The following is a 13,903-nucleotide window of genomic DNA, read 5'->3' on the forward strand; positions in this document are numbered from 1 at the left end:
TAAAAAAACCGACCATGTATAGTAAGGCGTTTTTTATTTTATTTAAAAAACGACCATGCATAGTAAGTTGTTTTTTATTTTATTTAAAAAAAAAAACGACCATGTATAGTAAGGCGTTTTTTATTTTGTCAAAAAAACGACCATGTATAGTAAGGCGTTTTTTATTTTATTAAAAAAAAACGACCATGTATAGTAAGGCGTTTTTTATTTTATTAAAAAAACGACCATGTATAGTAAGGCATTTTTTATTTCATTAAAAAAACGACCATGTATAGTAAGGCGTTTTTCACTTCATTAAAAAAACGACGATGTATGTAAGGCGTTTTTTATCTTATTAAAAAAATGACCATGTAAAGTAAGGCGTTTTTTATTTTATTAAAAAAAGGACCATGTATAGTAAGGCGTTTTGTTTTTTTTTTAATTAAAAAAAGCACCATGTATAGTAAGGCCTTTTTTATTGTATTAAAAAAAGACCATGTATAGTAAGGCGTTTTTTATTTTATTAAAAAAAGGACCATGTATAGTATGGCGTATTTTATTGTATTAAAAAAACGACCATGTATAGTATGGCGTTTTTTATTTTATTAAAAAAAACGACCATGTATAGTAAGGCGTTTTTATTTTATTAAAAAAACGACCATGTATAGTAAGGCGTTTTTTATTGTATTAAAAAAACGACCATGTATAGTATGGCGTTTTTTATTGTATTAAAAAAAACGACCATGTATAGTAAGGCGTTTTTTATTTTATTAAAAAAAAAAACGACCATGTATAGTAAGGCGTTTTTTATTTTATTAAAAAAAACGACCATGTATAGTAAGGCGTTTTTATTTTATTAAAAAAACGACGATGTATAGTAAGGCGTTTTTTATTGCATTAAAAAAACGACCATGTATAGTAAGGCGTTTTTTATTTTATTAAAAAAAAAAACGACCATGTATAGTAAGGCGTTTTTTATTTTATTAAAAAAAACGACCATGTATAGTAAGGCGTTTTTATTTTATTAAAAAAACGACGATGTAAAGTAAGGCGTTTTTTATTTTATTAAAAAAACGACCATGTATAGTAAGGCGTTTTTATTTTATTAAAAAAACGACGATGTATAGTAAGGCCTTTTTTATTGTATTAAAAAAAAGACCATGTATAGTAAGGCATTTTTTATTTTGTAAAAAAAAACGACCATGTATAGTAAGGCGTTTTTTATTTTGTAAAAAAAAACGACCATGTGTAGTAAGGCGTTTTTTATTTTATAAAAAAAAACGACCATGTATAGTAAGGCGTTTTTATTTTATTAAAAAAACGACCATGTATAGTAAGGTGTTTTTTATGGTATTAAAAAAACGACCATGTATAGTAAGGCGTTTTTTATTTTGTCAAAAAAAAAGGACCATGTATAGTAAGGTGTTTTTTTTTTTATTATTAAAAAAAGGACCATGTATAGTAAGGTGTTTTTTTTTTATTATTAAAAAAAGGACCATGTATAGTAAGGCGTTTTTTATTTTGTCAAAAAATAGACCATGTATAGTTAGGCGTTTTTTATTTTATTTAAAAAAACGACCATGTATAGTAAGGCGTTTTTTATTGTATTAAAAAAACGACCATGTATAATAAGGCGTTTTTTATTGTATTAAAAAAACGACCATGTATAGTAAGGCGTTTTTTATTTTATTTAAAAAACGACCATGTATAGTAAGGCGTTTTTCACTTCATTAAAAAAACGACGATGTATAGTAAGGCGTTTTTTATTGTATTAAAAAAACGAACATGTATAGTAAGGCGTTTTTTATTTTATTAAAAAAATGACCGCGTGTTTTTATTTTATTAAAAAAACGACCATGTATAGTAAGGTGTTTTTTATTTTATCAAAAAAACGACCATGTATAGTAAGGCGTTTTTCACTTCATTAAAAAAACGACAATGTATAGTAAGGCGTTTTTTATTTTATTAAAAAAACGACCATGTATAGTAAGGCGTTTTTTATTTTGTCAAAAAAAACGACCATGTATAGTAAGGCGTTTTTTATTTTATTAAAAAAAAACGACCATGTATAGTAAGGCGTTTTTTATTTCATTAAAAAAACAACCATGTATAGTAAGGCGTTTTTCACTTCATTAAAAAAAGGACCATGTATAGTAAGGCGTTTTTTAATGTATTAAAAAAACGACCATGTATAGTATGCCGTTTTTTTATGGTATTAAAAAAAACGACCATGTATAGTAAGGCGTTTTTTATTTTGTCAAAAAAAAGGACCATGTATCGTAAGGCATTTTTTATTTTATTAAAAAAACGACCATGTATAATAAGGCGTTTTTTATTGTATTAAAAAAAAAACGACCATGTATAGTAAGGCGTTTTTTATTTTATTAAAAAAACGACCATGTATAGTAAGGCGTTTTTTATTTTGTCAAAAAAACGACCATGTATAGTAAGGCGTTTTTTATTTTATTAAAAAAAAAAATGACCATGTATAGTAAGGCGTTTTTCACTTCATTAAAAAAACGACGATGTATAGTAAGGCGTTTTTTATTGTATTAAAAAAACGACCATGTATAGTAAGGCATTTTTCACTTCATTAAAAAAAGGACCATGTATAGTAAGGCGTTTTTTAATGTATTAAAAAAACGACCATGTATAGTATGCCGTTTTTTTATGGTATTAAAAAAAACGACCATGTATAGTAAGGCGTTTTTTATTTTGTCAAAAAAAAGGACCATGTATCGTAAGGCATTTTTTATTTTATTAAAAAAACGACCATGTATAATAAGGCGTTTTTTATTGTATTAAAAAAAAAACGACCATGTATAGTAAGGCGTTTTTTATTTTATTAAAAAAACGACCATGTATAGTAAGGCGTTTTTTATTTTGTCAAAAAAACGACCATGTATAGTAAGGCGTTTTTTATTTTATTAAAAAAAAAAATGACCATGTATAGTAAGGCGTTTTTCACTTCATTAAAAAAACGACGATGTATAGTAAGGCGTTTTTTATTGTATTAAAAAAACGACCATGTATAGTAAGGCATTTTTTATTTTATTAAAAAAACGACCATGTATAGTAAGGCGTTTTTTATTTTATTAAAAATATGACCGCGTGTTTTTATTTTATTAAAAAAACGACCATGTATAGTAAGGTGTTTTTTTATTTGATTAAAAAAAACGACCATGTATAGTAAGGCGTTTTTTATTGTATTAAAAAAAAATAACCGACCATGTATAGTAAGGCGTTTTTTATTTTGTCAAAAAAACGACCATGTATAGTAAGGCGTTTTTTATTTTATTAAAAAAAAACGACCATGTATAGTAAGGCGTTTTTCACTTCATTAAAAAAACGACGATGTATAGTCAGGCGTTTTTTATTTTATTAAAAAAACGACCATGTATAGTAAGGCGTTTTTTATTTTGTCAAAAAAACGACCATGTATAGTAAGGCGTTTTTTATTTTATTAAAAAAAAACGACCATGTATAGTATGGCGTTTTTTATTTCATTAAAAAAACGACCATGTATAGTAAGGCGTTTTTTATTTTATTAAAAAAAAACGACCATGTATAGTATGGCGTTTTTTATTTCATTAAAAAAACGACCATGTATAGTAAGGCGTTTTTTAATGTATAAAAAAAACGACCATGTATAGTATGGCGTTTTTTATGGTATTAAAAAAAACGACCATGTATAGTAAGGCGTTTTTTATTTTGTCAAAAAAAAAGGACCATGTATAGTAAGGCGTTGTTTTTTTTTTTTATTAAAAAAAGGACCATGTATAGTAAGGCGTTTTTTAATGTATTAAAAAAACGACCATGTATAGTATGGCGTTCTTTATGGTATTAAAAAAAACTACCATGTATAGTAAGTCGTTTTTTATTTTATTAAAAAAACGACCATGTATAGTAAGGCATTTTTTATTTCATTAAAAAAAACGACCATGTATAGTAAGGCGTTTTTCACTTTATTAAAAAAAGGACCATGTATAGTAAGGTGTTTTTTATTGTATTAAAAAAAAACACGACCATGTATAGTAAGGCGTTTTTTATTTTATTAAAAAAACGACCATGTATAATAAGGCATTTTTTATTGTATTAAAAAAAAACGACCATGTATAGTAAGGCGTTTATTTTATTAAAAAAACCGACCATGTATAGTAAGGCGTTTTTTATTTTATTTAAAAAACGACCATGTATAGTAAGTTGTTTTTTATTTTATTAAAAAAAAAAACGACCATGTATAGTAAGGCGTTTTTTATTTTGTCAAAAAAACGACCATGTATAGTAAGGCGTTTTTTATTTTATTAAAAAAAAACGACCATGTATAGTAAGGCGTTTTTTATTTTATTAAAAAAACGACCATGTATAGTAAGGCATTTTTTATTTCATTAAAAAAACGACCATGTATAGTAAGGCGTTTTTCACTTCATTAAAAAAACGACGATGTATGTAAGGCGTTTTTTATCTTATTAAAAAAATGACCATGTAAAGTAAGGCGTTTTTTATTTTATTAAAAAAAGGACCATGTATAGTAAGGCGTTTTTTTTTTTAATTAAAAAAAGCACCATGTATAGTAAGGCCTTTTTTATTGTATTAAAAAAAGACCATGTATAGTAAGGCGTTTTTTATTTTATTAAAAAAACGACCATATATAGTAAGGCGTTTTTTTTATTTTGGTTATAATTGGTCTCCTGGCCTACAACGTTGAATGATTTCAGGTCATGGCAAGATTGAAAGGGAGCGCGCAAACCTCAGCTTGAGGTGTTGAGGGTCACTTGAACGCAGTCACAGGTACCTGATGCGCACACTGACAGCAGAAGCGCCATCAGCAGATTGCCGTCCTTTGATGACCAACAATCACCGGCATGACTACATGAACGGAAGAACAACTCTGACAACAACAAAAACCCTTCACTTTATTCACAACTTCCGTTTTACAACATCATCAGGATGTGTACTTTCATTTACAGTACATTTACCCCCCCCCCCGAAAGTAAAGCAGTTGAATATTCTTTTATTTTTTTTTTAGGGGGGAGGGGTTTGTTCTGAAAAATGGCAAACATGTTTATTGCTTCATTGCAAATGTTTTTGTTTTGTTACACGGCAGGTTTGGCAAAATTCAGTGAAACTGTACATACTTGCAATCATTAAATACATCATACATGTACTCCTGTGCCAATGCAATGTCTCAAATGGACAACTTGCATTCAGCTTACATTTTTAATTCTAGCAAGCGCAAAAAAAAAATAATTGAAATATACAGAAGTTAAGCAAGCTTCTGTTTTATCCGGAATAAGAAAAACTGTTGAAAAGAAGAACATTTCATAGATATACAAAGAGGCTTCATTATCGTTTTGATTGGACACTGCTCAGGACAAAAATGCAGTCAGTGCACACCCAGTGAGTTTGTGACAGAGTGGAGAGACACACACAGCAAGTAAAACAAAAGACATACTCTCCCTGTCAGGTTGGTAGCTCTGCTCGTCAAGGGGCGCAACATCCACAAGCACCTTTGTGATCAGACGAAAATAGACTCATGTTGTCATCCATGTTGACGTGCAATAATTGTACACTCGCCTCAGGCGCTATAAAGCCGTTCATCTTCAGCTCCAAGACGTTTGTGTGCATTTCTTGTTCTTCAGCCTGAAACGGGAAGGAAAAAAAAAAGGCTTCATTCATGTTGCTGAATAACGATGGAGTCCTCACACAAAGCCTGGACTGCGCACCTCAACTCAAATGAAAACGCTGCTCGGCCCCCAAACACGCCAAACGACTTGAACAACTTGTCAGACTTCTCTTCTACCCTGAAAAACATGGTTTACAGATGAAACAAAACTCAAATATCCTATCTCAAATTAGAATATCATGAAAAAGATACAAGTAGGCTATTCAACTAATCACTTGAATCGTCTAACTCGAAACACCGGCAAGTGTTTCCAAGTGAATCTACAATGTATGACATTTTTTTTTTAAAGTTGAATTACAGAAAATAAAGGACTTTATCACAATATTTTCTGAGACAGTCCTATAATTGGAATATTAAATGCATCATGCATGTAATTTATTCCCTCCACAATGTCTCAAACTGACAACTCGAAATATTACAATTTTAATTCAAGCAGAAAAGCACATCTGGAACATACAGAAGTAAAAAGGAAGCTTCAGTTTCATCCAGAATAATGAACCTGTTGAAAAGAAGAACATTTCATAGATGTACAAAAAGGCTTCATCATCATTTTTGATTGGATGCACAGCTCAGGCCAAAAAGGACAAGCATGCAGTCTGAGTTGGTGCACACCCAGTGAGTTGGTGACAGTGACGACAAACATAGCAAGTAGAACAAAAAGATACTCTCCCTGTATGTTCTTTAGCGTAGCATCCACAAGCACCTTTTTTGTTTTGGAACACTGTGGGAAAAAGAAAACAGACTCATCTGACTATGTTGTCATCCATGTTGACGTGCAATAATTGCACACTTGCCTCAAAGTAGGCGAAGCCGTTCATCTGGAGCAGCGGACCATTTGTTGGTCTCTCTTCAGTTCAGCCTGAAACGGGAACCAATACTGTAGGTTGCATTTGTGTTGCGCTAGATGATGAAGTCCTCACAAAGCCTGCAATGCTCATGTCAACAAACGAAAAAGCTGCTCAGCACCCAAACTACTTGTCAGACTCATCTATTACCCCAAAAAAATCAAGCACACAAACACTCGATTGTCACTTGACTTTTGACGCTGCTGTGGTTCAACTCGACGTATTTCTCCTCCTTCCTGCAAGATGAAGTCAAGTGCATTTGTCTAGCCCGTTATTCACAAATTCCATCTCAAAGGGCTTGAGCACACAGCTGGCCAAAGGTTCGCATCCTCCTCGGACCTAAACTCCATCTGAAGAAACCTTGACAAGGGACCAGCGATGGTGCGACCAATCTCGTTCCTTGTCTATGAGCCCTGTGGGTTGGTCATGTTTGGTGAGTCAGTCAAGAAGTGGGAGTCAAACCTTTAGGGAAATAATAGGAAAAAGAAGACTCATGTGAATGTGTTGTCATCCATGTTGACGTGCAATAATTGCACACTTGCCTAAAGGGAAGGCGAAGCCGTTCATCTGGAGCTGCGGTCCATTTGTTGGTCTCTCTTTACTTCAGCCTAAAACAAGAGCAAATACCGCAGGATGTATTTATGTTTGCGCTATATGATGGAGTCCTCACTCAAAGCCTGCACTGCGCATGTCAACTAAAAAAAAAGCTGCTGTGCGCCCACACATGCCAAACAACTATTTCTCATCTTCTTTGCCCCGAAAAACAAGAAAATTAACGCACATGACTTACACGATGGTCACTGTTGACTTGACACTGCTGTGGTTCGACTCGGCTTCCTGCAAGATCAAGTCAAGTGCATTTTTTTGGGGGATTTTCACACACCATAAATGCACACATTGGACAATATCGTATTGACTGTCCCGCTGAGCCAATGCGAGATGTCGTGTCTGTGACATCTGTCTTCTTCCTGAAAAAAAAAAAATCTTAGGAATACTTATGTCCAACTCACTTTATGTGTGCACACGCGTTTCATTCTTCCAGTCATCCGCTGGCTCCTCGTGCTTCTCCACACATCCAACTTGCAGGACATGAACAGTGAATACAGGGAGGCGAAAGCTGGAGAGGTGTGGGGCGCAGTCAGTTACTTTAGGGCTACAATACCCAGGCTGGTCAGAAAATTTGAATTTTGAGGTAATGTTTCAAAAAGAAAACCCAGTGAAAATTGATGAGGAAGACAAGGTAACAGAAACCCTGAACTGCAGACCATGTAAAGGTCAATATCAAAAAATCTTGGGCTACGAAAACACATGAACTGGGCCAAAGGCTGATCATCTCCAGGCAATGTGGCCTTGATGCCATCAGGAGCGTAAAAGGAGGCTCAACAAAGAGCTGAGGGCAGATGACGTGAAGACACCTCCAGAAGGCCGACATTTCTGCGTTTGAGATTCTTATGTTTGTCACATGAAATGGACTCATTTTGTGAAAGACTGGATTTATTTTTATTCTTGGGGCCTTCTGCCAAACCATCAAAATTCAAACAAAGGATTTAGATTTCACTGCATGTGAACTAAATTTAAGATGCAAGCTTCACTTTTTGAAACTCATTATTGAAATTTTTACCTCATTCAAATTTTCTGACCACCATACGTGTCCATGATTTTTTTTTGAGTTTGTTTACTCACCTTGTGTCTCATCCATCATCATCATCGCAAAAGGAAAAAGTTTGATGCTGGTCACTTCATCTCCAACGTTCTGCCCTGCAACACAGGCATCCATGCAAGACGGATCACAAGAGGGGGGAAAAAACAAACAAAAACAAACATTTTGAAATGACCCTGACAGCATACTTAAGAGTGCCAAAACTTGAAAGGGGGAAAAAATGGCACTCAACTAAACGTTACATAAAAATAGTTAAACCTCCTGTTGACCATTCAGCCATGCCGCAGATTCTCCTTGTGCCGCTAGATTCTTCATTTGATGTGTGGAGTTGCTCCTTTCCCTTGTGCCATTTGAGCTCTGCAACAACAACCTGTCGTAGTGCCACTTATTTACCATAAGTTGACGCGGTTTCTTACCTTTGTCGGCTCCCTCTTCAAACACTAATAACACAAATTAACGTGATTCCTTGCACTTTGGTCACCGTTTTTTTCTGCTTGGTCATTTTGTCAAAAACAAGGTCCAGGTCCTCTTGTACGACCTGGTGCTGAGACAACCATGAAAGAGACAAAAATAAATAAATAAATAGTGTGTTTATCAATATGATGAACTCCTGCCTCAAACCCTCCCTACACTGTGCACCCCAGCTTTCAACTTGCCAAACAACCAACAAAAAGCTGCTCTGGATCCAGACAAGCCAAACAACTCCAGCAAGATCTTGCAAACAACACTTGACTGCACCAGCATGGAACAACCATCAGTTCACCCAACACTTTCCATACCTGCACTCAGTGCAATCAGAGCTTTCTAACAAAACATATCACCATCGTCAAAAGCTTTATTCAACAAAGGCATGCCCCCTCCTGGTCACAATTCAGGTGCTCCCCTCAGACAGTTTGACACCAACAATCCAAACGTCATGTCAAGTCATGTTTGTTGTGTCACTTGGTTCCTAAATTTATGGGGAAAGCATACAAAGTTATTAGTTGTGCCAACTCCATTTGTGTTTGTACATATTACCCTCGTGTGTTTCAGCCATCGCTGCCTCTGCAACACAAAAGCAAACCTCAAGATCAAAAAAAAAAAAAAACCCGACAAAAAAACACATGTATAAAGAAAGAAAGATGGGGAAAGCATAGTCAGTTGTGCCAACTTCATTTGTACATACACTACCCTCGTGTTTTTCATGGCAGGTTTGGGCCCTATAATGTAGCAAAGACAAAAGGAGTGCGATCACACACGAAACGGTACAATAGACAAAATATCACGTTCACAAATTTCCAAAATAAAAAAACAAAGTGAATAAATAAAATACACAACACATGAAAAGTAAGATGAAACAAAAGTACAATTACAAATGCCATGCCTCAGATTTGAGGCACAGTGAAACGTTAAAAACAAAAACAAAAAAACAAAAAACAACTCAAGCGCTAGCTAGCTAGCTAGCATGAAAAACAAACTGGAAAACTAAACAAATAAACCCAAAGAGCTGAATAAAGCAAACTGGGTGAATTGTGAAGTGACGTACTCAAACCTCAAACGCTGCTGTATCCCTCAAACTTGCAAATCCGGCAACAAACAAAACGTCGATGTGAATAACGGCAACGATACGACAAACATTTGTTCGTGTGCTCACCTGACGGACGCCATCTTGCCGCACCTGCGGATAGGATTGCACTTGATGAATCCCCTCGTATACACCTGTCTGTGAACTGCCAATCTACTCGTGCCACCCACTGACATGTCATGACTGCTTTGGCTCACCGCGGAAATTGTGTTTCAATGTGAATCACATAGTTGTGAAACTCAACTTAAGCGCAAACAGCACATTTACGATTTGTTCACATATCGAACCGAGGATGGGGACACCAAACACACAAACTTGTCTCTCATGTGGTCGATCGGCAACCATTTTCGCCACGTCGGCGGCGATCAACGCCACTTCCGGGTATGGGCAAGCATTTCCCGCCAACAAGCAAAACGGGAGCTATGCCACGTTGCACTCCTCATCAGCTTCCGGCAGGGTTCGGCGCCGCCTTGTGGCTAGTAGAATGGATAGCCATGGTGGTATTTATTTATTTATTCATTTATTTATTGTGATGTAGATGTAGAAAACTTGAACCATGTTTTCTTTCATTGCAATGCTGTACATTCCTTCTGGCTAATTTAAGGAGTTGGTTACAATAAAAAAAAATATTGATTTTCCCCTGACATAAGAGTCTAGTTTGTTTGGTGTCTATCAGGAAGATAAATTATAATTTGGTTCGAATGTTTTGTTACTTTTAGGGATTTTTTTTTCCTAACTCGCAAATGCTGATATTTTAAAACAAAACCATGTCTACTCCACTGGAAAAAAATGCTTTCTATTATTTTGTAAATCTTTGCAATTGGTTATGGATAGTAAAGCCCCTCATTTAGTTTCTTTCTTGGAAAGATTTGATTTGTTATAGAAAGTGCTCTAACAAATATAAATTTATATTTTTTTCTACGTTCAATTATGTTGTTAGAAAGCTTATCCTAAATCTTTATCAAGTAATTTGTCATTTGATGATACATGAGTGCCTTGTTTGTGTAAAAAAAATAAAATAATCAAATATAATAATAATAATAATTATTTATTTATTTATTGGGAAAAGAAAAGACCATGGCCATAGGTCCTTAAAGACCACGTTTTGTAACGCCTTAAAACCCCAAATTATGGCTGATTTTTATTTTGTCACTTTTTTTTAACACATTCTAAGACTTCTCACATCATGTAAGGCATTTTTCATTTAAAAAAAAAATTCTGATCTAACTTATAGCTTCCTTTAACTTCTTATTCTTAAGTTGATATACCCTTTACTGATCAATCAATACTTTATTTAAAAAGTGCTTTTCACACAAGAAATGCAACACAAAGTGCTTTACAGATTAAAATACCCCCCCCCGCAAAGTCAGACACATGATTGAAGTTTCACTTACTATCACGTTTAAAAAAATAAATAAAAAAAGTTTCCTTAAATCATTATTTTAAGAAAGCCTTCTGTATGTTTTTTAAATGCCTTCATCTAAACATTTATCTTAAAAATAACTTCCTATGCATCATGTCACTTTCCACTAAATAATGCCTTATTTAAAAAAAATACCAAGTAATAATAATAACAATAATAATGAACAGAACAATAACTATAACAATAACTATAATTAAGACTTAAAATCAAATAAGTATGACTGATTTATTTGTGTTTATGGTTATATTGTAATTCACCACATGAGAAACACTTCAGTTGGGTGAAGTTGCATCCTCCAAGCCAAGCCAGTCACACAGCTATCCCATGTTTTGCTTTATTTGGCAGCACGTTCAGCGTGGTAATTACCTGTAAGCCTCTCCCATAGAAGCGGGTCAAGAGGAGAAGATGAGCACAAGAGATCAAGAGCAGGAAAAGAGTAACAACGCTGGACACCGTCCCGCTTCCTTTTCTTATACTGGGGGGGACACATAAAGGTAAGGACATTTTAGACAAGTGTAAGATACAAGTAACACATTACAATTTTTTTTCCCCTTTTGCTTCAGCATGTCCAAGGCAGGAGAGAGAACTACATCCACTGCATCTGCAGACTCCACTGCAACTGATGGGTATGTTTCATTTGTGACTAAACCACGTGTTTTCCGATTGTGAAATGACAATATTCAGATGACGACAAAAACACGAGAGCTCATCCGAGCTGTGTTTTGGCGCAGCAAAAGTGGAGCGTCCTCGTCTCAGGCGTCTCCATCAGGCTCGGTCTCCGAGACGCCAAAGAAGTCCTCCAAAAAGTCCAAGAAAAACAACGAGAGCATGAACAAAGTCTACAACTCTGTGCTTAACAGTGTTTTCGGCGCTGTGAGTAGACAACGTTGACTCTATATTCATGCACATACATGTATGACTGCTGATGTATTATTAAAATGTTTAGGTATTTTTTTTCCTGTTTTCATTAGCTATTTTTTTGTATTATTTTTGTCACTTCACATTAGCAAACTTACAGGAATGCTTCTTAATAGGATAAAAATTGCGCTAACATAAGCTAGCTCTTACTAATTACAAGAAAAAGAGAAAAGAATCATGATAATATTTAGTGTTATAGGAACACTAATATAAAAAAGATCCATAAGACTCCACAAGGTATGTCTTTTTTTCTCTGATTCATGGCTGTTTTTTTTTTTTTTCTTATATCAAATTGCTGTCAGGGATGGCGGATTTGTTTTCACAGATTATATTTATCATGTACTGCTCATGATGAGGCTGTTTCAACAATTGCAAAAAATGTTTTGTAGGGGCTAAAAAAAAAAAAAAAAAAAAAATCCAAACTCCTCCTTTAGCTACAGCTTTAAATCTGTATTACTGTTACCAGTCTTTTATTTTTTTTTATTTTATTTTTTTTAAGTAATGTGTGAGTATTTTCACCTGTGCACAAATATCAGACATGGTGGTGTCAAGCAGCACACGGGCTGATCCGTGTAAGCTTGCTGTCTGCAGCATTAGCCGCTCATTAGCTGCTGCTTAACGCCACACTTGGTTAGCTTTAGGGAAATGTGATTTCAAGTTGCTTTGAGGGGTATATGTGAATGTATAGTATGTCAAATATGACCAAACGCTGGACATGTAAAATTGTGTTGTCTTCCGACAGGAGAGAAAATTAGCACAAGGTGAATTAGATGGTAAGTCTGACAAATCAAATATACTATTTATTTATTTTTTTGAAATCTGTTTACTACCTGAACATCGCGTGAAAAGGTTATCCCAGGCTGCTCTGACTTGCAAGTTCCCGACATCACAGACCAATTAAAGTTTTAGTGGCGCTAATCCGCACCTGGAAGCGTTCTCAAGGTTATCGCGTTGTTTTTACAGAGCTGCAAGAAGCCTTCAAAGAGTTCGACTACGACCAGGACGGCTACCTGAACTACAAAGACGTGGCTGAATGCATGAGGACCATGGGATACATGCCCACTGAGATGGAGCTGCTAGAAATTGTGCAACAGATTAAAATGAGGAGTGAGGCCACAAATGTGCTTCCCACACTTTAGCACGATGACATGTAGTGATTTATACTGCTAATGTTCCAACGCTTCCCTCTTTAGTGGGCGGGCTCATGGACTTTGAAGACTTCACTGAACTAATGGGACCCAGAATGATGGGCGAGACCGCAGACATGCTGGGACTGAAAGAGATCCAGTCAGCATTCTTACAGGTGGGCTTCTATTATACACCGCAGTATATTAGACAAACATAGCTTCATTTCACTTACGCCATCTTGTTGCTGTCTTGCAAAGTTTGACCTGGACGGAGATGGGAAGATCACTCAGGACGAGATGAAGGAGGCGGCCAAAAGCCTGCTGGGGGAGAAGCTGAAGAAAGGAGAGCTGGAGGAGATCCTGAAGGAGTTAGACATTAACGCAGATGGAAACATTGACTTTGAAGGTGAAAATAGAACAAGTTGACACTTTGTTTGTATTTCACTTGCGTGAAGTTGTTTCTCTGCTCCTCCTTAGAGTTTGTCATGATGCTCTCCATCCGCTAGTGGCCGGACGCCAGCACAGAATCCACTTCTGCAACAATAATAATTGATCAACTGTTCATAGTGCAACATACACAATATTGTGTGCCTCCTTGTTAATTGAAAGAATGGAATGCAATTTGATGTAACATGTAAATAAAGTTAAAGAAGGTTTAGTATGTTTTGCTATTTTAATAAAGAAATCCAAACTTTTTTTTA

At 34.9% G+C, this 13,903-nt stretch overlaps 1 protein-coding gene and 1 long non-coding RNA gene across 17 annotated transcripts; one reads left to right on the forward strand and one right to left on the reverse strand.

Annotated features, from left to right (window-relative positions):
* Positions 1-4,876: 4,876 nt before the first annotated feature.
* On the reverse strand, positions 4,877-11,059 carry LOC144004295 (uncharacterized). Of its 15 annotated transcripts, XR_013279283.1 has the most exons (11): positions 9,804-11,059; positions 9,341-9,369; positions 9,188-9,214; positions 8,587-8,714; positions 8,194-8,527; positions 7,521-7,627; positions 7,301-7,347; positions 7,053-7,118; positions 6,460-6,972; positions 5,706-6,386; positions 4,877-5,622 (listed from the first exon to the last, which is right to left on the reverse strand). It is a non-coding gene; the product is annotated as an uncharacterized LOC144004295 (long non-coding RNA). The 15 variants fall into 15 exon arrangements; XR_013279291.1 differs by having other exon boundaries at positions 8,587-9,214; positions 9,336-9,369; XR_013279294.1 differs by lacking the exons at positions 9,188-9,214; positions 9,341-9,369.
* A 482-nt stretch (positions 11,060-11,541) lies between these two features.
* LOC144004294 (calcium-binding protein 2-like) lies at positions 11,542-13,897 on the forward strand. Of its 2 annotated transcripts, none has more exons than XM_077501425.1 (8): positions 11,542-11,651; positions 11,721-11,783; positions 11,895-12,030; positions 12,818-12,848; positions 13,039-13,182; positions 13,269-13,378; positions 13,461-13,608; positions 13,680-13,897. In XM_077501425.1, exons 2-8 carry the CDS (start codon positions 11,722-11,724, stop codon positions 13,706-13,708), a joined length of 660 nt encoding a protein of 219 aa, XP_077357551.1. In that variant the 5' UTR covers positions 11,542-11,651; position 11,721; the 3' UTR covers positions 13,709-13,897. The 2 variants fall into 2 exon arrangements, with proteins under 2 accessions (XP_077357551.1, XP_077357550.1); XM_077501424.1 differs by having other exon boundaries at positions 11,543-11,651; positions 11,889-12,030.
* The last annotated feature ends 6 nt before the right edge of the window (positions 13,898-13,903 follow it).

This window comes from Festucalex cinctus, chromosome 16 (genome assembly GCF_051991245.1).
Source record: "Festucalex cinctus isolate MCC-2025b chromosome 16, RoL_Fcin_1.0, whole genome shotgun sequence".
NCBI classification, from domain to species: Eukaryota; Metazoa; Chordata; class Actinopteri; order Syngnathiformes; family Syngnathidae; genus Festucalex; species Festucalex cinctus.

Excerpts from the sequence above, each read along its gene's own strand:
- LOC144004294 (XM_077501424.1), top strand. The coding sequence starts at position 11,722 with ATGTCCAAGGCAGGAGAGAGAACTACATCCACTGCATCTGCAGACTCC. Across the intron at positions 11,784-11,888 it reads GACTCCACTGCAACTGATGG|CAAAAGTGGAGCGTCCTCGT; the intron begins GTATGTTTCATT and ends GTTTTGGCGCAG. Across the intron at positions 13,609-13,679 it reads TGGAAACATTGACTTTGAAG|AGTTTGTCATGATGCTCTCC; the intron begins GTGAAAATAGAA and ends GCTCCTCCTTAG.